We start from the raw sequence: 21794 nt of genomic DNA on the forward strand, positions 1-21794 counted from the left end.
ACTACAATATGACGTAACCACATCATCCGGCCCCAGGCGGGATCATACAGACTTTTGAAACAGAGACCAGGCTTTCCTCCGAGGCGGTGGAAAGCCTGGTGATGCGAGGTTGGCAGGTAGGCGAGATTAGTTATCAGATCTACAAGCTGACAAACGCGTCACTTCTGCCACGTTATTGTTGTAAAGCTTGTGACAGTGGCACGCGGCGAATTACAAAGTGGGCGTTAATATTAGAGATATAATACTTGGGGGGAAAAAATAAACACATGTAATACAATGCATTAATACATTAAGTAAATAAAAAAAACAACGTGCTACATAATGTTTATTTATTTCTCAATCTTTTGAGCCTCTCCCCTTGGTGTGTGGGTGTGTTCACACATGCCAAAGGTCGCCCACATTGTGCAGACACTATACAGGCTATAGAGGGTCTGCACAAAGTGCCACAGATTCCCACATAACTTCCGGGTATGATGATGATGTCACGCGCATACCCTCTATAAGTGGTTGGCGCATATTTTTTTTTCCTACAACTTTAATTGGTTATGTCTACCATGAGCCGTTATTTTTTATTTCCCTTCTTTCTTTTTTTTTTTGGCCTTCCAATAATGAGCAGCTTATTGATATTAAAGTGCTCAATGTGTGTGTTTCCACGAGCACCACTGCCGACATCTGTTCAATGAAATTTGACATGGTTTCCCCTTTGTTTGAGAGCTAGCCCCTCCTATGCACAGCTTTGTATGTGTGTACCACGAAATGGGATGATTTGATTGGCTGAGCAAGGAATGTGATGATGTATAGTATGATGTAGTGAGCGGCCCTCACTTCACACAAGTGTGATTTTGACTATAGTATTCATTATTATGACATAGCAGTACATTTTTTGTTTTTATTTTTGAATTTCAAATTCAATGTTTGCTCATGTTTTGTTTATTCTCGAGATTACACTGAGTAATCAAACTCGTTTTCAGTGTCTTAATACAATATCATATAGAAAAGAAAAAAAAAACATCACAATAGATCAGAAGATCAGGAAAAGAAAAACAATATATATATATATATGTATACATGTGAATTACATAGGTTTACAAATTTCAAAACGATCTAAAAACAGTTAAATATTGTGGCGGTCTGTATTCTCAACAAGGTTTTAAACGACTCAAGGGTACCAAATAATTATGTGGTCAGTTTCAATGTCGTTTGCAGGTCATTCCATGTATTAGGGCCACAGAAGCCAAAAGCAGATCTACCAAGTTCAGAGCTAACTTTTGGTATACCTTGAATTTGGGGAAACCACTTGACCGGGTGTGGTAGGTCTCAGAGTATAGTCCCACTTCAGGACAGATGAGATGTATTTAGGACAATCTCCAAGCATGGCTTCATACAAGAACATGTGCCAACACAGTTCTCGTCTCTCTGTCAGGGAGGACCATCCAACCCTATCAGCCGTAATAAATCCAATCGATGAGTGATAAACAGAGAAGGGATTTAATGCTGTTGCATGTCTACAGATTATGTCTCCATAATCCAAGACAGACGGGAACAATGCCCTCTTTCTGCTAATGACAGGAAAGCTGGCCTTATTTCTATACAAAAAGCCAATTTTCTGTCGCAATTTACGAGCAAGGACCTGTATGTACATGGTGTTTAAAAGTAAGTCTCTCATCAATCCAAATACCAAGATAAGATATACTCTGTGACTCTTTCGATATCGGCTGTTCACACAAACACTCAAAGCTGGCCGTTCATTGTCAATGACATTCAATGTTTGTGTTAACACAAAGTGTATGCTTACACAAACCTTCAAAGCTGGACATAGGAGGGGCTAGAGCCCCTCAAAAATATAATAAAATAAAATCACACTCGTGTGAAGTGAGGGGCGCTCTCATCATCATACATCATTGTATAATCACATTCCGTGCTCCGCCAATCAAATCATCACAATAGTCATTCCACTTCCAGCCAATACGACTCACATTTATCTTCAATATGTACTTTGCTCAGCCAATCAAATCGGGGGGTTTATCATCGTACATCATCATGGCGTAAAATTGTCCTTTCTTTGTCAATGGCAATCTAATGTTTGCGTAGTGAAGGATTGATTCAACAATATGGGGTGCCAATTAAGACACAGTCAGAAAGTCCCTTTAGGGTTTTTTTACTTTGACATTTGCACAGGCACGATTACAGGGGGCTCATGGTCTTGTGGTCACAGACGCACACTCTCTGGCAAAACCAAACTGAACTGAGCTCTCAAACTAATTAGACAACACTTGTGCTGGCATCTATCAATCAATGAAATACACCTGGTGCTCGTTTAATAGTGGCTCTGGCCAGTGGAGTCACTCTGACCTCTGTCTGAATTACTACTTGAGCCTTTTGTACAGTTTGTGTAGGACGAAGTTTGTGCACGCACACTAAAAGCTGGACATAAATCACCTGTGTAAGGTATTGACCTACATGTCCCTTGGAGTGTGGCTATAGAAGGAATAGTTTTCCGTCCATATTTGGACAAAAGTTCGTGCCACGTCCGTGTTACGTCACACCATGGGCCTATATCAAGACGTGCAGCCGCTGCTGTCAGCGTGTAACTAACGTCTTGTAAAAGTAGACTCCTCTTTGCAGCTACTGTAGAGCTTTGTATACATTACATATCAGACCACCAAGAAAGAACAGCAGTTTGTTTCAACCCAGCGGTCATCGCGATGGGGGCCTGCCTGGCCGCGTGTTCCCTCGCCAGCTGCGTGTCGTGTCTGTGTGGCTCGGCGACCTCGCTGCTGTGCAGCTGCTGCCCGTCCAACAACTCCACGCTGACGCGTCTCCTCTTCTGCTTCTTCCTGCTGCTGGGGACCGCCGTCTCCGCCGCCATGATCTTCCCCGGGATGGAGGCGCACCTCCAACGGATCCCGGGCTTCTGCGACAAAGGAGGATCAGGGACCGGCGCCGCCGGCGCCATCATACCCGGCGTGGCGGCGGAGGTGGTGAACCAGGTGAACTGCGACGTCATCGTGGGCTACAAGGCCGTGTACCGCATGTGTTTCGCCATGGCCTGCTTCTACGCCCTCTTCGCCGTGCTCATGGTGCGCGTCCGGAGCACCAAAGACCCGCGCGGCGTCGTCCAGAACGGCTTCTGGTTCCTCAAGTTCCTCGTGCTGCTCGGCCTCTCGGTGGGAGCGTTCTTCATCCCGGGCGACGGAACCTTCCACACCGTGTGGTTCTACGTGGGAATGCTGGGCTCCTTCTTCTTCATCCTCATGCAGCTGGTGCTGCTCGTGGACTTCACGCACTCCTGGAACCGCTCGTGGGTGGAGCGGAACGAGCGGAGCGCCGGCAACCGCTGGTTCGCGGGCCTGCTGGCCTTCACGGCGCTCCACTACGCGCTGGCCCTGGCGGCCGCCGTGCTCTTCTACGTCTACTACGCGCAGCCCGGCGGCTGCGGCGAGCACAAGTTCTTCATCGGCCTCAACGTGGCGCTCAGCGCGGCCGTCTCCGTGGTGTCCGTGCTGCCCCGCGTGCAGGCGGCGCAGCCCCACTCGGGCCTGCTGCAGTCGTCGCTCATCTCCCTGTACACCATGTACCTCACCTGGTCGGCCATGAGCAACAACCCCGACCGGAGCTGCAACCCCAGCCTGCTGAGCATCGTGACGAGAGGAGGAGGAGGAGGAGGTCGCGTGCAGTGGTGGGACCCCCAGGGTATCATCGGCCTGGTCATCTTCGTGTTCTGCACGCTCCTCGCCGTCTTCAAGACCTCCGGCAAGGCCAAGGTGAGCAAGCTGACGTCGCTGGGGCAAGCGCGCGGCGGCGACTCCAGCGACTCCGGCGGCGAAGAGGCGGCGGTTGGAGAGGCGGGGCCGCGGAAGGCCACGGACAACGAGCAGGACGGCGTGGCCTACAGCTACTCTATCTTCCACTTCCTGCTCTTCCTGGCCTCGCTGTACATCATGATGACGCTGACCCACTGGTACCACCCCGAGACGTCGACCCACACCATGCAGACCACCATGCCCACGGTCTGGGTGAAGATCACCTGCAGCTGGCTGGGCCTGGGTCTCTACCTGTGGACCCTTGTCGCCCCGGTCGTCTTCCCAGACAGAGACTTCGATTAAGCCCTCCCTCCGACGTCATATACTGTATCGCGTCCAAGTCTATGGACTTTTAATGACGTAAAAGAAAACAGCACCCCACGTGATGTTATGTGGCAGGCAAGTCTATTGACTTCCTAATGTATGTTTAGCACACACAACAAATATAGTATTGTTTATTTGTTTATTTATTTGGATCCCCATTAGCTACTAACCTTAATAGCAGCTACTCTTCCTGGGGTCCACACATAAAATACATTACAATTACATATTTAAATACATTTTACAAGACTGTAAGAAAAACTGTTAAAAAACAAAAAATAAAACAAGTGATTAATAAATATAACATTGCAACCATGAATACAATTTGAATACAGTATGATGTTTGTTTTATTTCAAGGATATTTTATATGCACTAAGGGTTAGGCCACAGGCCACATTTTTGATCCTTTTTTTTTTGGGCCTCCCGGCATGCTCAACTGAATTCCCCACCAGATGATCCAGAACGCCACAGCACGCCTGCCTTCAACCCCCCAAAAGATGCCATCGCTCCGCCCATTTGCATTCCCTAATCCCTACACTGGCTTCCGGTTGCTGCCCACACCGTACAAAACACTGGAGTTGGCCTACGAGGCAAATTGAGGGCAGGCCCAGGCCCAGCGCGGCTTGGGCGCGGCTAGTCGTGCGGTACAAGTACTGGGAGCTGATGGTAGGTGTGGCCCTCCACCTCAGCAATCCATCTCCCAGAGGTCTAGCAGCACATCGTGAAACACGGATAGACTCCTGTGGGGATTAATGGGGATTACAATGCAAACTAGAACTGTTCTCTGTCGAGTGCCTACTTGAGCGTTGCACACAAGTAGTAGTGCGCAGTGCGTACTTTTGATGGTGACGTAATAAAGATAGATTACATACATGTATACATACAGACATTACCTTTAATTCACCCGACACTGAAACAGTCACCATGCGTCACCATCGACAGCCAGTTATAATCCGACATTGAAACATCTTAATTACCGTCAACATCGGTATACCTCGGAGCATACGCTTTTTGTTGTTCCTTTTTTGGCCAGTGGAAAGCGTGCATGTGCGTATGTGTTTGTAGTTAACCCCCGACATATCCGATATACACTAGCTGACTGATTATTATATATATGGCCTGGTTTAATGCACTTGATTGATTGGTCAGTATGATTTCAATCGACAATCTCTCAATAATCGCTATCAATGCTAAATGGTGCATCACTCCCAATCTTCCGCCGTAGTCTGAAAACCCACCTTTTCAGACTCCATCATGGCCCATAGCACTTACCCCACCCCCTTAGATAGCAATTCTGTAGACTTAGATAGCATTTGATACAGACTTATAGCATGTTATGTAGACAGCATAAGTGCATTGTATGTGCTATTGTCATAGCACGTCATAGTACATATGTATAGCATAGTAGTATAGATGTATAGCTTATATGTATAGTTTCATTATAGATATTCCACTGTTACTTTCTTAGCTTACGCATGTTTCATGATAAATGTTTTTATGTGATGTATTCCCATGCTTTTTTGTTCTTGCTTAATGTAAGTCGCTCTGGATTAAGAGCGTCTGCTAAATGCCTAAATTGTAAATGGTGCATTAACGTTATATATAGCGCTTTTATCCAAAGCGCTTTACACAGATTGTGCATTAAATTCATCCATTCATACACCGATGGCAGAGGCATGCAAGGCACCAACCAACCTGCTCATCGGGAGCAGTTGGGGGTTCAGAGTCTTGCTCAAGGACACTTCGACTAACTGGGGGAGCCCACAGGGATCGAACCGGGAACCTCCTTTCTTCTAGGAATGATCAGTTTCAATGTATTTTTTCTTGTTACAGTGGCACTGTTTCTTTCCTTTATCCATTCTGGCTTGTTTCTGGCTGTTGATTTTGCGAATAATTTATGTCTCATAAGTGCTCTAGTCTAAACAAATTTAACTATCTATACTTGCTGCCAATATCACGTAATCTTCTAAATCCATGTATTAGACAAAAAATCACACAAATATGAGACGTGTGCGGACAAAAGCTGTATATAGGAGGGGCTAGCGCTCCTCGATTAAAAGGACTAGCGCCCCTACCTTTTTTTTAAATCACACCCGTGTGAAGTGAGGGGCGATCTTATCATCGTACATCATCATACATCATCTCATTCCGGCCAATCGGAATTTGCGGAACCCTGGAACAACATATTTTGAGATATTTTGAGAATACATATAATTCTAGGGATCCTCGACATTAAATAGTTTGAGCACCACTGACAGAAACATATGTGTTTTTCAGAGCACATCATTACGTGACTGTCTTGACCATTTATCATTATAACATATCATTAAAAATACCATTCCACTTTAAACAGTTTTGGCTCAAAATGTTACAAATTCAACACAATTTTATGTGTAGGCCATGTAGTAAAAGTACAGTATGTACTTTTGAATATTTGAGGGGGTGCTATCCCCTCCAACGTCGTCTGACTTTTATAATTACGTCATATGCCAGCCAAGTCTTTTATGGTTTTGTTTAGAGCACTTTTAACAAACATAGTGGCAGCCAAATGTATGGACTTTTACTGTTTGCGTAGAGAAATAAACGTGGGGTCTATAGGTTGAGGACTATACAGTATTCGCTGTCTCTTCATTCATTGGTGGACTTCAGAAGAATCTGAAGACCGATTGTTCAAGCCGGCAATCGACCTTCGACCTCGGGCACATCGCCGAGTCGCAAGAGACCACAGGCGATCGAGTCGCCTGACTCTGCAACTCTCTCTCGCTCTAGGTGGTGTAAAGTAACTATATATATATATATATTTCTATTATTTATTTATCTTTATCCCCATGAGGATTATATTCATTTTCAAGAAACAAGGAAGTCAACATTGTCCCCATTTATAATCATCCCCATTGCTCATTACCGGGTTTGGGTGAACAAAACATTGGCTTGTGTTGTGATTGGCTGATCACCCCACAGCGATGTCATGATTGACAAAAGTGAAGATGCCAAAAGTGATTGGCCTTGGAATGACTTTTTGTGATGATTTGATTGACGGAATGTGATGTATATGATGATGATGATGATGATGACACAATTGTGATTTTTCTTTTTTTGCTAGCCACTCCAACCTCTGGTCTTAAGTTCAGACTCAAGACGTCATGTCTATGAAGTTTTAATGTTTTGTTGTTTTGGTGTTTTAAGCATTATGTTATACTTTAGCTATTGGAAATGAGCAGATCTACAAGCTCATAGCGTGCCGCGCTGCGAGCTTGTAGGTCTGCTATTTTAGAAAAATCGTGAAAATGTGGCACAAATCTTTGAATATTCTTTCAGAGTGAATGTTTTTAACTCAAATATTTTCTTCTGAGGGGGTCCCTGGAACAACATATTTTCAGATGGGGTCGGCAGCCACTGACATATAGAAACAGAGGGTTTTTCAGAGGGTTTTTCAGACATTTGTAGAATCGTCCTCGGGTCAAAATTAATACAGCCCCAAAAAGTCTGCATGCCCCCTTGACATCATGTGACAGTCACTGGGCACCCCTCACTTCACACAAGTGATTTTATTTTAGGGAGGGAGAAAAAAAAGATTCAATAAACATATAAACTCTCAAACCTTTTGCACAGAGTGGAGCAAATGCCTCTTATATTATATTAGTCCATGTCTTTAATCCCCTGAATGTGCTTCTGTGCTTTGCCATTAACCACATTAACCACGGTGTCTCCATTTTGGGAATGTCATCATAGATAGACGGAGAAATGTGTGATATGGTCGATTTGATGGCATTGTTTTTGTTACATATGGGATTTGCTTTAATTAGGTTTTACCCAGTTCATATCTTGTATTGCGTAATCCAAATATATAAGGTTGAGCTGATTAAAAAAATAAATCCACACTTAGGGATGGTTTCTATGGCCATTATAAGTGTTCAAACTGTACCGGAACATCAGGTCTCAATCCACATTTTATACACGTTTGAACTAAAAAAAAGGGGGGAAAAAAGAAAAAAAAATGTTCTGTTGTGGCCCCATCTCTGATACACACTGCTTTTTATTTGGAGTATTTTACGACGTTCACTTTACTTGCGACCACTGTAGCCACCACTGTAGCCACTTGGCTACCGGCATGTGGAAATATATTACCTTTTTTCCATTTTGTATCTGTATTACATACTGTTGATGAAGCTTTTAAAGGACATGTATGGAATTGGAAACCAATCCGTAATGTTTTTTTTAGGTGATAATTAGCACCTTTCAACTTTGAACCTCATCACACTGAAGTAACATGTATACATGTATGTGCTTATGGGTTGTTGGTATGAATTTGTCAAGAGTAGGCAAGTCTCAATTATATTGTTTTGAACGCATCTCTGTGTGTTTAAGAGTCTCTCTCTGTGTCTAAGCCAGTCCGAATCCCTCTGAGCATTCCTGAATGGCCATCAGCAGCAGGTGTCTAAGCTTGTCATAGTTCTCGTACACCGGCAGGTCCAGCTGGTTGAAGCAGGTGTGAGAAGACGGCAGACGGTCAGTGGAGCGGTCGTCGCGGTGGATCTGGAACTTCTGGGTGCCATTCATGCCTTCCAGAGACACGAAGCCCTGCAGGGGCACCTTGGACGTCCCTGTGACAAACTGCAGGAACTTGGCCCGGTCCGCCTGGTCGAAGGAACGCAGGGCCCTCCAGAACCACTGGATCTGAACGGAGCCCGACTGGTACTTGTGGTACTCGGTGTTGACCTTGAGGTCTTCGATGTCGATGGTGGGCAGGCCGGAGATGAGAAGCTCCAGCTCCTGCTCGGTGAAGATCGAGATCAGCCTCTTGGGGATGATCTCGTAAAAGCCCTCCAGGAATGCGCCCATTTGCTTTCTGATCGCGCCTGTGGTTTTCATCTGGCAGACGAGGTGCACGTACTCCTTCTTGTTCTCCTCCGTGACCAGGATGTTGGTGCCGTCGGGCTTGAGCTCCCGCACCTCGCACACGCCAAACTCCTGGACCTCCGTGCTGAACGTCAGCTCGTAGCCCAGCATCGACACGTTGTTCTCCAGCAGGTACACCAGGCCCTGGTAGAACGTGTAGTCCTCGCTCTCCATGTCCGTGTAGCGGACACTCTTGCCCAGGATGTGGTTGTAGAAGCTGCGCGTGAAGTAGCACTCGAGGAGCCGGTTGTCGTAGACGGCCTTGGCCACCACGCGGCCCACAAACTTGAAGTAGCTGAGGTGGTTGGCGTTGCAGTGGGAGGAGGGGTTGATGGTGTTGGTGACGCGGTCGCCCGGCGACGTGCAGAACAGAGCGTACATGGGGTTGAACATTTCTCTGGAGATGATCATGTACCACTCCCTGAGCAGTCCGCCCGCGTCTTGGCCTTCCTCTCCTTCGAACACCACGTACAGACGGTTCTTCATCTCCTCGAGGCTCCTGCGGTGCAGCTCCCTGTAAGAGTCCTCAAACACCTGGCCCCTCTTGATGTGCACTGGCATCTCCTCTTTCCTCAGGCCCTCGTCCAGACGCTCGAGCGCCTGGCGGAAATACTTCCTCTTGACGTCAAAGTCGAGGACGCGGACGTGGTCGACCAGCACGGCAAAGGGCCCGTCGGCCAGGTGATTGGTGGACTGGCGCAGGATCTGGTTGAGCACGGTGCGGTGCGTTTCGGCAAAGCGGAGGAATTTCTGGGTGTCGGGGGGCAGGTTGGAGACATACGTGGAGGAGGAGGGCTCTCTGGAAAAGAAGGGGTCGGCTGCCGGGGACAGAGGCACGTCCTTCATGTGGGATAGTTGACTCTCCCTGGTATCCCTTGCCAGAGGTTTGCTGTCCTGTTCTGTGGCGGCAGCGTGAACCAAGAAGAAGGCCTCCACCGCAGGCTGGAGAACCAGCACGGCATGCTCGTCCTGGGACTCTTCCAGCTCTTTCAGGCCCTCCCCGAGCACGTCCCACAGCTCGTCTAGAAGCAGCTGCTCGCTCAGCAGAGGGAGGTCCGGGAGCCTCTCCTCGCTCTCGGACTGACCGCTTCCATCTTCTTCGTACGGAGAGTCCGGAGGGGACTCCACGTCCATGGGAGAGTCATCATCCTGGTCCGCTGCCTGGATCTCGGACCCAGACTGCACCTCCGACGTGCCAGTGCCAGCAGCCGGGGCATCGGGAGCTGGCAAGGAGACGGTGACGGTGGTGGTGGGTGGCGAGGCCTGCAGGGGCTGGAGCTGGGGCGACTGCTGATGCTGGCCATCTCTCACCATCTGGATGATGGTTTCAGCATCGGTCTCTAACTGACGCACCACGGCCTGGATGCTGGCGCCGGAACCCTGCGCAGCAGAGCCTGAGTGTCCCGGCGTCTCCTTGGCCTTATTGGTCATGCAGCGTGTCGTGTCCTCGCGGAGTTGGATGATGACCTGCAGCACGCGCAGGAAGAACTTCTGTGTTGAGCTCTTGGCGGTCAGGGAGCTCATGCAGGGCAGCTGCAGCTCGCGGCCCTCCAGGGTGCGCTTTGTAGCCGCGACGATCACCACACTCTCTGCCCCGTCGAACCTGCTGGTCATCCTGCCCTTGAGCTTTGTGGAAAAGGAGCTGTCCTCTGGAGGGGCATCGGTGGACTGGGCATCGGCCTGCGCCCGCCTCTGCTGCTCCAAGCTGTATTCTCTGAGCTCTGCCAACAATGTGCCAATCTGTTTGCAGAGAGTGGATCCGAGGTGTGTGGCTCCACTGAGCAGCAGTCTGATCAGCGTGTCTCTAGTCGCTCCGTCTCCCCTGGACAGCTGAAGGAGGACGCTAGCAGCATCTTCCCATCCCCCCTCTGAACACGAGTGAGACGTCAACACCTCCACAGAGAGTTGCAATTGTTTCTCGGTGAGTCCAGTGGAGGCCATCTTGGTGGGCGTGGGTATAGACAGCGTTGTAGATGAAGAGGTCTGGGAGGCTGCTATTAAGGCAGGCTCTGAGGATGATGAGCCCTGAGCTATAACTTCCACCGAGCCCCCTGAGCTTCCCGCGGCAGCCTGGACAGACTCGGCCGAAGCCGGACCCTGGGTCGCTGCCATGTCTGTGGACACTGTGGCAGCAGAGCTGATGGTTTCTGCCAGGTCTGTGGCAGCAGAGCTGATGGTTTCTGCCAGGTCTGTGGCAGCAGAGCTGACTGTGGCCACTGTAGTGATAGTGGTTGTGCTGTTGGGGTTGGCAGCCTGTGGGGTAGCGTGGCCAGTGGCCACCTCAGCCACCTCACTGGCTTTGTTGTCGGGCAGGGCAACCGAGATGAGGGAGAGCAGTCGCAGCAGCTTCTCTGTGAGCAGGGAGCTGCGTCGTATGACAGGGTGGGAGAGCATATTCATCAGCTGGCCAAGTGGAGAGGCCTCCAAGCTGAACTGGCCCCCCTCGACCTCAGAATTGGCCCCCAGAGGGTGCACCGTCTTGGCCAACGCTTTGCCCTTACGACTGACATTCGCGTTGTCCAGCTTGACCAGCAAATCCCAGAAGTCTGTGGAGATGCCCAAGGAATGGGGTGTGACAGTACATGAGCCCAGGGAGTTCTGGGTGTTGGAGGTGTTGGTACTCGGGTTGTTCTGTGATCCTGAAGAGGACGATGAGAGATCCTTACAGCACTGCTGCGTGAACTGGCCAGGGAAAACCTTGGCCAGCTGGATGAGTGTGTCCAGTACGTGTCGACAGACTACCGGAGCAGCCTGAGGGTGAATGTGCACAGTGGAAGGGACCCCTGCCGATGCCCCAGACATTCCCGCTCCTCCTCCTAATACTCCTGGTCCTGCTGAGCCTCCTGCAGAGTGACGGTCAGCATACTTCCTACTGGACGCTCGCTGGATCTGGAAAATGTTCATGCGGCAGCCCAGGGCTGCGTCCATGGACACCGAGAGCCAGGACAGCTGGCTAGAGCTGCGAGACTCCATTCTGTTCAGTAGCTCCAAAGAGGAAGATGCCGAGGAGGAGGAGGAGGGCAAAGACGAGGATGAGAGGGAAGACACGGTAGTGGCCAAGCCTTTGGGTCCGCACCCACCCTGGGTGCTCCTCTTGCCCCGTGCGCCATCGTCAATGCGCAACGTCTCCCTAAACACATCGCTCTCGCTGCTGCGCTGCAAGATGGAGAGCAGGCTGCTGATCATCCAGCCACGGGTCTGCAAGTGGGTGCACAGGTTTCGAAGCACACGGTGCAGGCAACTGGTGTCCAGCTTGGGCTCATCCACAAAGAGCAGCACCAGTAGACAGGACAAGGCCTCGTGATCCAGCAGCAGCCGGCCGTGAAGACGTAATGAGTCTGCGCTGGAACTGGATGGTCTTCTGCGGTTGCTGTATCCTCCTCCTCCTCTCTGCACAGCCAGCCGGGTGTACTGGATGCGGCGGTTGGTGCCTAATCGGCTGGTGAAGGCTGGAGAGCGTAGCATGGCTGTCAGGGCTGAGGTCGAGTTGTGAATCACCTGCCTGTGTCGGCGGTCCTGTTCTCTGCGTAGCATGGCCGCCTCCGTGGCAATGTCCGGGGGCATCACGGCCAGCACACTGTCCTCCATGTCCTCCAGGACACTGCGCCGGAGCTCTGAGGGCAGCGTCTGGATGAATGATACCGGGTCCAGGGGAAGGTCTCCCTGGGCAGTCTGTTGGGAAAGCTCCCTGCGATGCTGCTCTGCCCGCTGCTGGGCCAACACCTCATTCTGGATGGCCGGAGGCAAGGCTGCCAGGAACTCAGGGCTAACGTCCGTGACCCCTGGCCCTCCCGGGACAGAGGAGGCAACAGGAACAGAGGGTGGCCTGATGCCAAAGTGATTCTGCAGGACTTCACGACGGATATCCTCAGGAAGTGCTGCCAGGAAGGATGGGTCCACGCCCTCTGGCAGACTAATGCCTGCCAGTGGGTCCTCCTCATTGCTAGTGGAAGGGATGAGCTCCCCTTGGATGACCTGGGATTGGCTGAAGACACTTGGGCTCCTGGGCATCATTTCCCCAGGAGATGAGTCAGAGCTGGAGCCTGTTTCTTCATCTATCTGCTGGTGTGTCACCTCACTCTCTCCAAAGCCAGACTCCCACTCCTGGGTGGTTTGGGCATGGGCGGAGTGGGCCGTGGCTTCTTCCTGTGTGTCAGAGCTGGTATCCATGGGAGAGCAGTGTAACACACCGACGTCGGGGTGTGTCAACAGTCCTGCTGCAGGCTCCGAGGTCTCCACAAAGCCTGGACTCTGGGAGGCTTCCCTGACTTCGTCAAACGCTCGTCCCAATTCCGGCCACATTTCAGAAACGCGAGTCATCACCTCTGCTTCACTGCTGGGCATATCAACTGCCAACACGGGTGGAAGATCTGTGGCTCGTGGAGGTATGGCAGGTGGAGGTGAAGCTGAAGGTGAAGAAGCTGAAGGTGTGGCCAAGAGGTCTTGTATCAGCTGGTTGACTAACACAAGTCCAGAACCCTGCAGGCTTTGTTCCCTAATCTCTGCTCCACTGGCTCTGCTCTCATTCTGCTTTGTCTCCTCCTCCGCCCGCTGCCTCCTCCTGTTCTCCCTACACTCTTCCAGTTCCTTGTCACGCAGACTCTCCAGGTGCTCCAGGATGGGTACCTTCACAACTTCCACGCAGTCGTGCATACTCTCGCCGTCCAACACTTTACACTCATCTGTCCATCTCATTAAGGCGGTGGGTACACTAGAGAGGGTGGCAGCAGCATGTCCACCTGTGCTGCTCTGCTCGGGGAATACGTAGTTTAGAGATTCATGTTCGGGCCAGTGGATGTATACGTCGTCCTGCAGCGACAGCAGTCTCTGTAGGATGAGTGGGGTGCTGGCCTGGCGGTTGCCGTGGTTCGCTGCGAAATGGCGCATACCGCGATGGCTCCGGCCCACGACGCCTCCTTGTTGTGGCAGGCGGCCGCTAGTGCTCGTCGAGGGCAGGCCGGGGGAGCCTTGGTTGCGAGGCCGCACCATCAGCGGGTGCGAACTGGGTATGACGCTTGAGGAGAGACGGCTGTTGTGAGTGCGAGGGTAGTAATTGTCTACCTCTATATGGAAGTCAATGTTTCCCCCCTGAAACACGGGGACGGTTGCGGTGTTGTTGTCAGGAAGGTCCTCTCCAAAATCCATTCCCAAAACGTCATCCTCATCCTCATCCTCATCGTCGTCATCTCCCTCTACCTCGTCCGGGCTGTCGCTCCCGCTGGAATCCTCCTCCTGCGAGTGCTCCTCGTCCTCCGGCTCCAGGATGCTCATGGAGTCCTGGCGGTTGGTCTGTAGGGCGGAGGCCTGGCTAATGTCGGAAGTGGCCTGATCCATCAGCACATCCTCCCGCGATTCATCCTCGCCGCTGCGTCCCAGCAAAATGGCTCTGCCGTCTCCCTCCAACAGTTCGTCGATCAGATCCACAAACTCGTCCTCCGCCTGCTGAATGTCCCGTGTGCTGAGCGGCTCGGGCTGGCCAGCGATGACCGCCGTGTCTCCCGATGCCTCTCCTTCCATCGGATCACGGTCAGTAGCCCGCGCGCCGTGGATTCCCTCCATTGGCTCTGACTCGCAGGACTCTCCGTGGTTCTGTGTACTGCTGGTACTGTCCCTGGCAGAGCCCACTGTGTCATGTTCGGCCCTGGTCTTGCTGGAACCTCCCTTTCCACCAAACAGACTGCTGTCCTGCAGCATGCGGGACAGAGTCTCCAGAGGCTTCAGGGCTGCATTGACAGTTTCGGCCATGTTGGGACTGGACAGATCCAGGCTGTGAGGCACGCGGGCCAGGTCATTGACCAGGCCTTTCTTGAAGAACAGGCGAATGATATTATTCATGCCATTGTGCTGTGTCTTGGCCGCCGCTGTGTTGAAGCTAGAGGTGGGAGAACACAACTCCATGATGGTACTGATTATGCACATCACTGCCTGCAGTCTAGCATGTTTCTCAGTGCCCTCTGTCATAGCTAGTGCGCGACCGAGTGCAGCTTTCACCTCGTTTACCAAGGCCGCCTGAACATCGGCAGTGGCTGAGCCAGCACCAGCCAGGCTGGCCAAGAACAGGTGGGCCATTGCTGGAGTGTCCTTGTCCTCATAATTCTTCTGGCTGTTGGGCAACAGGTGGTCCATCACAAAGGCCAGGACACTACAGTCCTCCTTGATGAGCTCAGACAGTCCGGCAGTGTAGCAGTAGGAGGTGATGAGGGTGGCGACGCCCACATAGGAGCGCACAAGCTCAGACAGCAATTTAAGGATTTCGGAGGTGGGCATCAGAAGTTTGCTGGTCTTAGCTGCATTAGCCTCCTCTGAGCTGACACCTTTATCTCCTTCCTGCATCTCCTCTGGTGTAGAGGTTTCACCTTGTAGTGTGCCAGACTGGGAAGTCTCAGCAAACACCTGAGCATTTATGTGGAAGGTGGACTGGGAGCCATAGTCGCTGCCCTGCTCAGTGAGTCTGTACTGCTGGTTGGCATCATCACCAACATCCTGGCACGAGTCCTGGCCACCAGACACAGACACTACTGACTCCTCTGGATCTTCAGGGGCATGGTAGACAGCCAGAGCATTGAGCATGGCATAAATTACCTCTTTGATGGTGTCAGGAAAAGGGAGCAGGGAGTACGGTTTGAGTGGGGTGGTTTTCACAAGCTGTACAGCATTTGGCCCCTTGATCTGCAGGTCAAACTCCTCGTCAGAGGCTGTCCCAGCTCCGAGGGATGCAGGCAGAGCGATACGGACACAGTTGCTGGCCGCATCAGTTAAGAATTCGGGGTTGCGGCAGGCAGCCGGGGCCAGGACACGCAGGATGTAGTTGATCTCCCTATTACCTGATGCAGTGTTGCCAGCTCCATTTGTCGCTGTAGACCTCACCACCTTCTCCATGGTGTGCCTAAGTGTGGCTGGGTCCTCTATTATGTGTCTGAATAGCAGTGTCACCAGTGAGTGGAAACCATTGAACAATGAGTCTTGCCTCAGCCCCAAGATAATTTGTGTGCTCTTCTGCTCAGCAAACATCATGGCATAGTCATGGGTACGTGTGAGGCGCAGGCAGAGGCGCAAGGTGGCGTGGAGTGTCTGCGGTTCCACAGGTACGCTGATCATCATGACGCAGGCTCTGATGAGGACGGTGGTCATGTCCTCCGTCAGGCCTTGGACCACAATGTCACCCTGTGGCTGGTCTGGATCCAGGGAGGCGGCGGGAGAGGAGGAAGTAGGTGGCACAGATGGAGCCTCCTTCAGCTCACTGGAGTCATCTTTCGAAACTCCCACCTCTGCTACCGCAGAGGCCGAATCTGAGTTAGGTTGGGTGTCCTCTCCTTTGCTCCCCTCTCCCTCGTCTTTCCCGGCTTCAGTGATGCTACTCACTTTGGCAGGATTGGGTACACAAGGCACTCTCTGGACAGTGCGCATCACTGGCCTCCTGTTACCCGTCTCCTCGTTCACCTGCACCATGGTGTTGAACTGCACCGTGTATCTCCTACGTCCAGATGTGACGCGGATACAGCTCGCCCCGCTCTTCCAGGCAGAGTCAATGGTATTACTGTTGGAAGTGCTGTAGCTGCTCCAGCGACCAGAGCGCTCGTCAAACCACTGCCAAATGTTACCGTTAGGCTGCAAGAGCGCGTTCATTTGTGCTCTGCGCCTGGAGGAGATGGCCATTTTCTCGTAGAAGTCAATAATCAACAGCACTGGGGCGATCCATTTGGGTGTCTGTACGTTCTCCTGTTCTTTAGCAGCCTGCAGACAGGGCTGCACCACCTCCAGCAGCTTAATGAGCATATTTAGAATGCCACTGTTCTCCACCACTCTGGCACCTGGCAGCTTCAGCTCTTCTAACAGCAAGGTGAGCAGCAGAATTCGAGTTTCGAGTTTGGAGGCCTGGGGCAGCGTGGCCATCTGCCTGGTCCATTCAGTCACTGTCTTTGTGTCGCTGGTGGTTAGAGGAACGGCAGCCTTGATCAGCGCATCTGCCGCATTCCACACCTGGTCAATGACCTGGCTGAGTATGAGGTCTCGGTACTCCGGGCCACTCCTCTTGATGGCCGTCATCAGCAGGTCGGATAGACGATAGATGGTGTCAGGAATCTCGTCCAGAAGATGGAAGCAGCCGGGCAGCATGGAGTCTGTGAAGGAATTCAGCTCTTGGGGTTCCAGGGGCTCAGCCTCCATGAAGTGTTCCAAACGGCGGTGTTCCTCCTGGGCTTGCTTGTCGTCCTGCTCACATCGCCGGGCAGCCTCCTCAGAGTTGTCGGAGCACTGCTCCGTGTCGGCCTCTTGTCCCAGCGACATAGCAATGGCCCTCATCATCTGGTCCTCTTCAGAGATGGCCGGGTCCCTGACAGCTCCACTGAGAACGGGCGGAGGGTGTGTCAGCAGGTACTCAGTTGCCTGTTCCATGGTGCTGGTGTTGACCAGAGCCTCCGTGGCATGCTCTCTTGAGAAACCCATATCCATCAACTGCTGGACTTGCTGCTGCTGAACTTGCTGTGGGTGCCTCCCTCTCCTTCTTCCTCCTCCTCCTCTCCCCTGTATGAGCTGGTTGACCTCTCTGTGGAGGGTGGAGCTGGCCTGCATGAGCTGGTTGACCTCTCGATGGAGGGCGGAGCTGGTGGAGCCATTGGTAAAGCCTCCCACCGCCCCTCCGGCCAGCACCATCTCAGCCACTGCTATTCCCGATCCCAATACCCCCGGAGCGCCAAAGCCGAAGGGACCCGAACTGGTCCCCTCCTCGTCCGGATGGGCCGTGGCCTCCCTCTCCTTGGCCAGGCGATGCTGGATGAGAGTCTGCCCTCTCAGGATGTGGCAGAGGATAGCCAGCATGGATTCAGCCATCCTGCCTCCATACCCCTTCAGAAGTTTGCGGTTCCACAGGCTGCGGATGCAGTTGAACGCAGCCTTTTGGGTCACGATGAGGAACTGCAGGGCACTGAACTGTGGCGTGGTTGGGGTGACACCGGGCGCCTTAGCTGGAAGGGAGTGGGGCGAATCCAGCATGGATACGGGATTCACCAGATTCTCCACCAGCATCAACCAGGCGTCCAGGAACTCACCTGTGCCATTTGGCAGATCAGTATGTTCCAGACTCTCGGAAACGGCCACGTTATCGCCACCCATGGACAAGGCCCAATTAAATGTCTCGAACAGGGCATCGTGTCCTCCGGAGCAGAGGAACTTCTGTAGCATCAGATGGTAGGGGTACTTCTTTTCGTCAAATAGCATTGGAGATGTGAAGTTCACAGAGCAGATGAAGAAAGTCAGCCTAAATCGATCGGTGGGCGTGTAGGTTGGGGGCTGCCAACTCAGGCCATTGGTGAGGAGCTTGGTTAGGGAGGAGGCGGTGGCATGGGCAGCGGGCGTGGGGGCCATGCCCATGCCTCCGACATGGTGAGAACGGCGCTGTCGTACTGGGGAGCCCACGCACAGCTTGACTAGCAGGCCGAAGAGCTCAGCCAGAGCCTTACCGAGAAGAGACGAGGCAGAAAGCAGCGGCTTAATCTGTTTGATGCGAGTGGCCATGGCAGGGCTGATGTTGCACTTGGCCTTGGTGGCAATGGGTCCATCAGTCTCCATTGGGGAAAGTGTGTCACTGTCCAGCCCCATGCCTTCCACCAGGACCCCATCAGATGAATCCACAGACGCCGTCTCAAACTCGGTTCTCCTAGAGTCAGAGGATGCGCATGTTGCAGCGTTGCCAGATGACGTCTCTTCCTTGGGCACAAGTTTTTGGATGTCAGACTGGCCAAATTTGCAGCCTGGAGGCAGACTGTTGGGTGTGCAGAGAGCGAATAGCACCGTGCTCTCCCACACTAGAGAACAGTAGAGCTGGCTGAGCTTGTTGAGAACACTCAGGCCAAGCGGAGACCCCCACTGGTTCACTGCGATTGACCTGATCTCACTGTGACTCACCTTGCAAGCATGGGCAAACATGAATATGTAGGCATGGGCTGCCGCGACCGCATGAAGCAGGGGTGTGTCACGGGCAGACATTGTGGCGTCGGTGACTTGACCGGCGGTGGCCAGCTCTCTGAGCAGCACAGAGCCTCCAGGCGCCTCGATGGGCTGATGGAGAGGCTCCAGTTCTGTCAGGATGCTGTCCAACTGGCACAGACCCTCCTGGAGAACTTTGGGTTCGTGAGCCACGGTCAGGAGGGACTTGCAGACATTCGCCACAGCCAGGCAGGAAGGTGAGGTGTAGAAGTCTACGGGTAGGTTAGGCAGACCCAAGATGGAAACTAGTGGAATCAATCCCTTCTGGTTTACAAACTCCTGACAGTGGGCATCTGTAATGTGTTGTGATGTGCTGAGAATGCACTCTACAAATTTCATAACATTCAGGATATAATCCATGAGAGGAATGGGTATCCGCTCCTCAGTTCCGACCACCAGTTCCCGTGGCACTGACTGTCCGTTCCTCTCCGGGTCCACCTGTCGCTGGCTGAACGCGTGGAGAGCCTCCTCATCGTCTTCGTCCTCACTCGATGCCCCCGTGGTAGAGCATGCTGGGGCTGCCGCGACCGCGCCGTCCGCCTTTTGGACGGAGGACTTCTGGCAAACGTACTCTGGTGCTCGGCCGAGGTTACAGACCTCCTCCAGCAGCTTGACAATGGCAGCGGTGGCATCGGCCTTCAGAGTGGGCTGGTGCCTCATCAGGTCGGCCACAGCGCTCCCCAGCATCGACGCAGTGTCGCTGCCACCTATTGGGTCACGGGAGTTGCGACGTCGACGCATGGACGGAAGGTAGTCGGGGGACAGCAACACCTTGAAGAGGCGCTCAAAGGGCTGGCACTGAACGAAGGACTGCAGACCCCTCGCATTCAGACACAGTGCACTGAACACGTTGGGAAGATAGGCGAGCACATTGTGGGTTGCAGGCACGTCTTTAATGAGAAGGGCGTGTAGCGTGACATCAGTGAGGCCATTATCCTGGAGGGAGGAGAGCTGGGACGGCTCCTGGAACACAAACACCGTAACAACCTCCGTCGCCAACAGGAACAGTGCAGGGCCATAATACTCTGGATTACTGATGATGTGCTTGAGTGAGGCGGGCAAGGACCCGTCCATTGCGTTGCGGACGCCATCAGAAAAGGACGGATCCTGAATAGCTTTCTTTAAGAAGCCTAGCATTGACTTCAACACGGCCACCCTTTGCTCGCTACACTGCATGTCCGTGAGGCGCGTGTTAGAAGTGCTGCTCTGCACCGCGTGGTCCACCTCTGGTCTGGAGCCAGAGGACGTGGAGAGGTCAGCGCCACTCTCCGCAACAACGTCCGACACTTGCATGTCTGTTTCCATGTCTTCGGACTCCACCGCTGCACCCGGCCTCTGGATCTCTGGCTTGATGACAAAGGGGCATTCTTTCCTCGACAGGTCCACTTCATGCTCCAGACGGCAGATAAAGATGGAAAGGCCACCGTGGGACTGAAAGGCAGCCATGTCCAGGTTAGTGATGATGTCCACGACTCTCACTGCCCGACACACAAAGGTGAGCTGGTCCTGCCCATCTCCCACGAACTTGATCACTTTAAGTAGGGCTTCTATCATGCCACAGGATACCAAAGCTTCTGCTCCTTCGTCAAAGGTGGAGGACATATGGTAGAGGAAGGAGAAGAGTGCTGTGGCAAACTGGTGGGGGTAGGGTTCCATCATGGGATCTATCATGACTTGTATACAGTTGCGCACCAACACAGGCAGGAGGCCATGATAGGAGGCGACGCCTGTGCAGTCGATTATGTTGGATAGTTTCTGTGTCCTGTGCTGACAGATGATGGAAGTTAAAGTGCGCAAAGCTGCTGCCTTTATATCCACAAGCTGTTTGTCTGTTATTTGCAGCACATCCACGAGCTCCTCTATCAGGCCGTTGTATAGAATACTGTTGGCTGGAGTCAAATACATCAGTATAGTGATGGCATGCAGGCGGGCCTGCACAGCCTGCAACCTCTTGCTGTGATTTGAGAAGCCGTGGGCCAATCGGATGTGTGTGAACAGCTGGGTGTGCTTGTCTTTAGGGATGTTGTACATTGCCGTCAACGACTGCATGATCTCAGGTGGACTCTCTGACACTTTGTCAAGCTGCTCGATGTGAATATAGTGCAGAGTATTATTGCTACTGGCTTGCTTCATCTCTCCTTTGACCTCAGGGCCCGGTTCAGCATAGAACTCAAAGTGCAGCGTGGTGGCACTGGGGGGATAAGTCACGGGCAGGTCCCTGCAACACTCCGCCAGACCAAAGCCATTGTCCTTTCCACCCCAGCTCTCTGCGAGGTGTTTCAGGGGGCCCAGCAGAGGGGTCCTCCTCTTGTCAGAATCCAGCCTGGCGAAGAATCTGGAGCGCTTGCTGAACACGTAGATCAGGTGCAGCACGGACAGGACCACCTGCATGTCGCAGGACGCCAGCAAGGCGGTCAAGTGCTCCAAGGAGCTGTAGAGGTGTCTGGAGAAGCTGTACTCGATGAGCAGGGCCGTGAAGTTGAGCACGGCCAGCAGAAGGGCTTTGAGCTGCCCGTTGTCCGGCCGGTCACACACCAGCCACCAGGACATGTTCTCCACGGTTTGGCCCGCGTCGCACAGTATGCCATCGAAGCGGTCCAGGAGGTCCACCCAGTGGTACAGCTCGCACTTGCCAATGTTCCAGGTCTTGATGTGCTGCAGTTCGAACAGCAGCTGTTCGTCGTTGCATGCTTTGAGCTTCTCTATGAGGGCCCTGCAGTCGGCAGGAGCTTCGCTGTGGTTCTTCTTTAGTTTACTTCTGTCGACTTTCATTATTGCTACTTTCT

The 21794-nt window shown here is 52.4% G+C and overlaps 2 protein-coding genes across 2 annotated transcripts; one reads left to right on the plus strand and one right to left on the minus strand.

The window, feature by feature from the left end:
- Positions 1 to 2705: 2705 nt before the first annotated feature.
- Positions 2706 to 4106, plus strand: LOC308310993 (serine incorporator 1-like; the record flags this gene model as incomplete). The annotated part of the gene is made up of 1 exon (XM_080757486.1): positions 2706 to 4106. One exon carries the CDS (start codon positions 2706 to 2708, stop codon positions 4104 to 4106), a length of 1401 nt encoding a protein of 466 aa, XP_080613612.1.
- A 4402-nt stretch (positions 4107 to 8508) lies between these two features.
- Positions 8509 to 21780, minus strand: LOC308310994 (E3 ubiquitin-protein ligase HUWE1-like; the record flags this gene model as incomplete). Its single annotated transcript, XM_080757487.1, has 1 exon — positions 8509 to 21780. The coding sequence occupies one exon, from the start codon at positions 21778 to 21780 to the stop codon at positions 8509 to 8511; it is 13272 nt and encodes a 4423-aa protein (XP_080613613.1).
- Between the last annotated feature and the right edge of the window lie 14 nt (positions 21781 to 21794).

Source organism: Protomyctophum bolini (assembly GCF_963924005.1).
Source record: "Protomyctophum bolini genome assembly, chromosome: 23".
Classification (NCBI taxonomy): Eukaryota; Metazoa; Chordata; class Actinopteri; order Myctophiformes; family Myctophidae; genus Protomyctophum; species Protomyctophum bolini.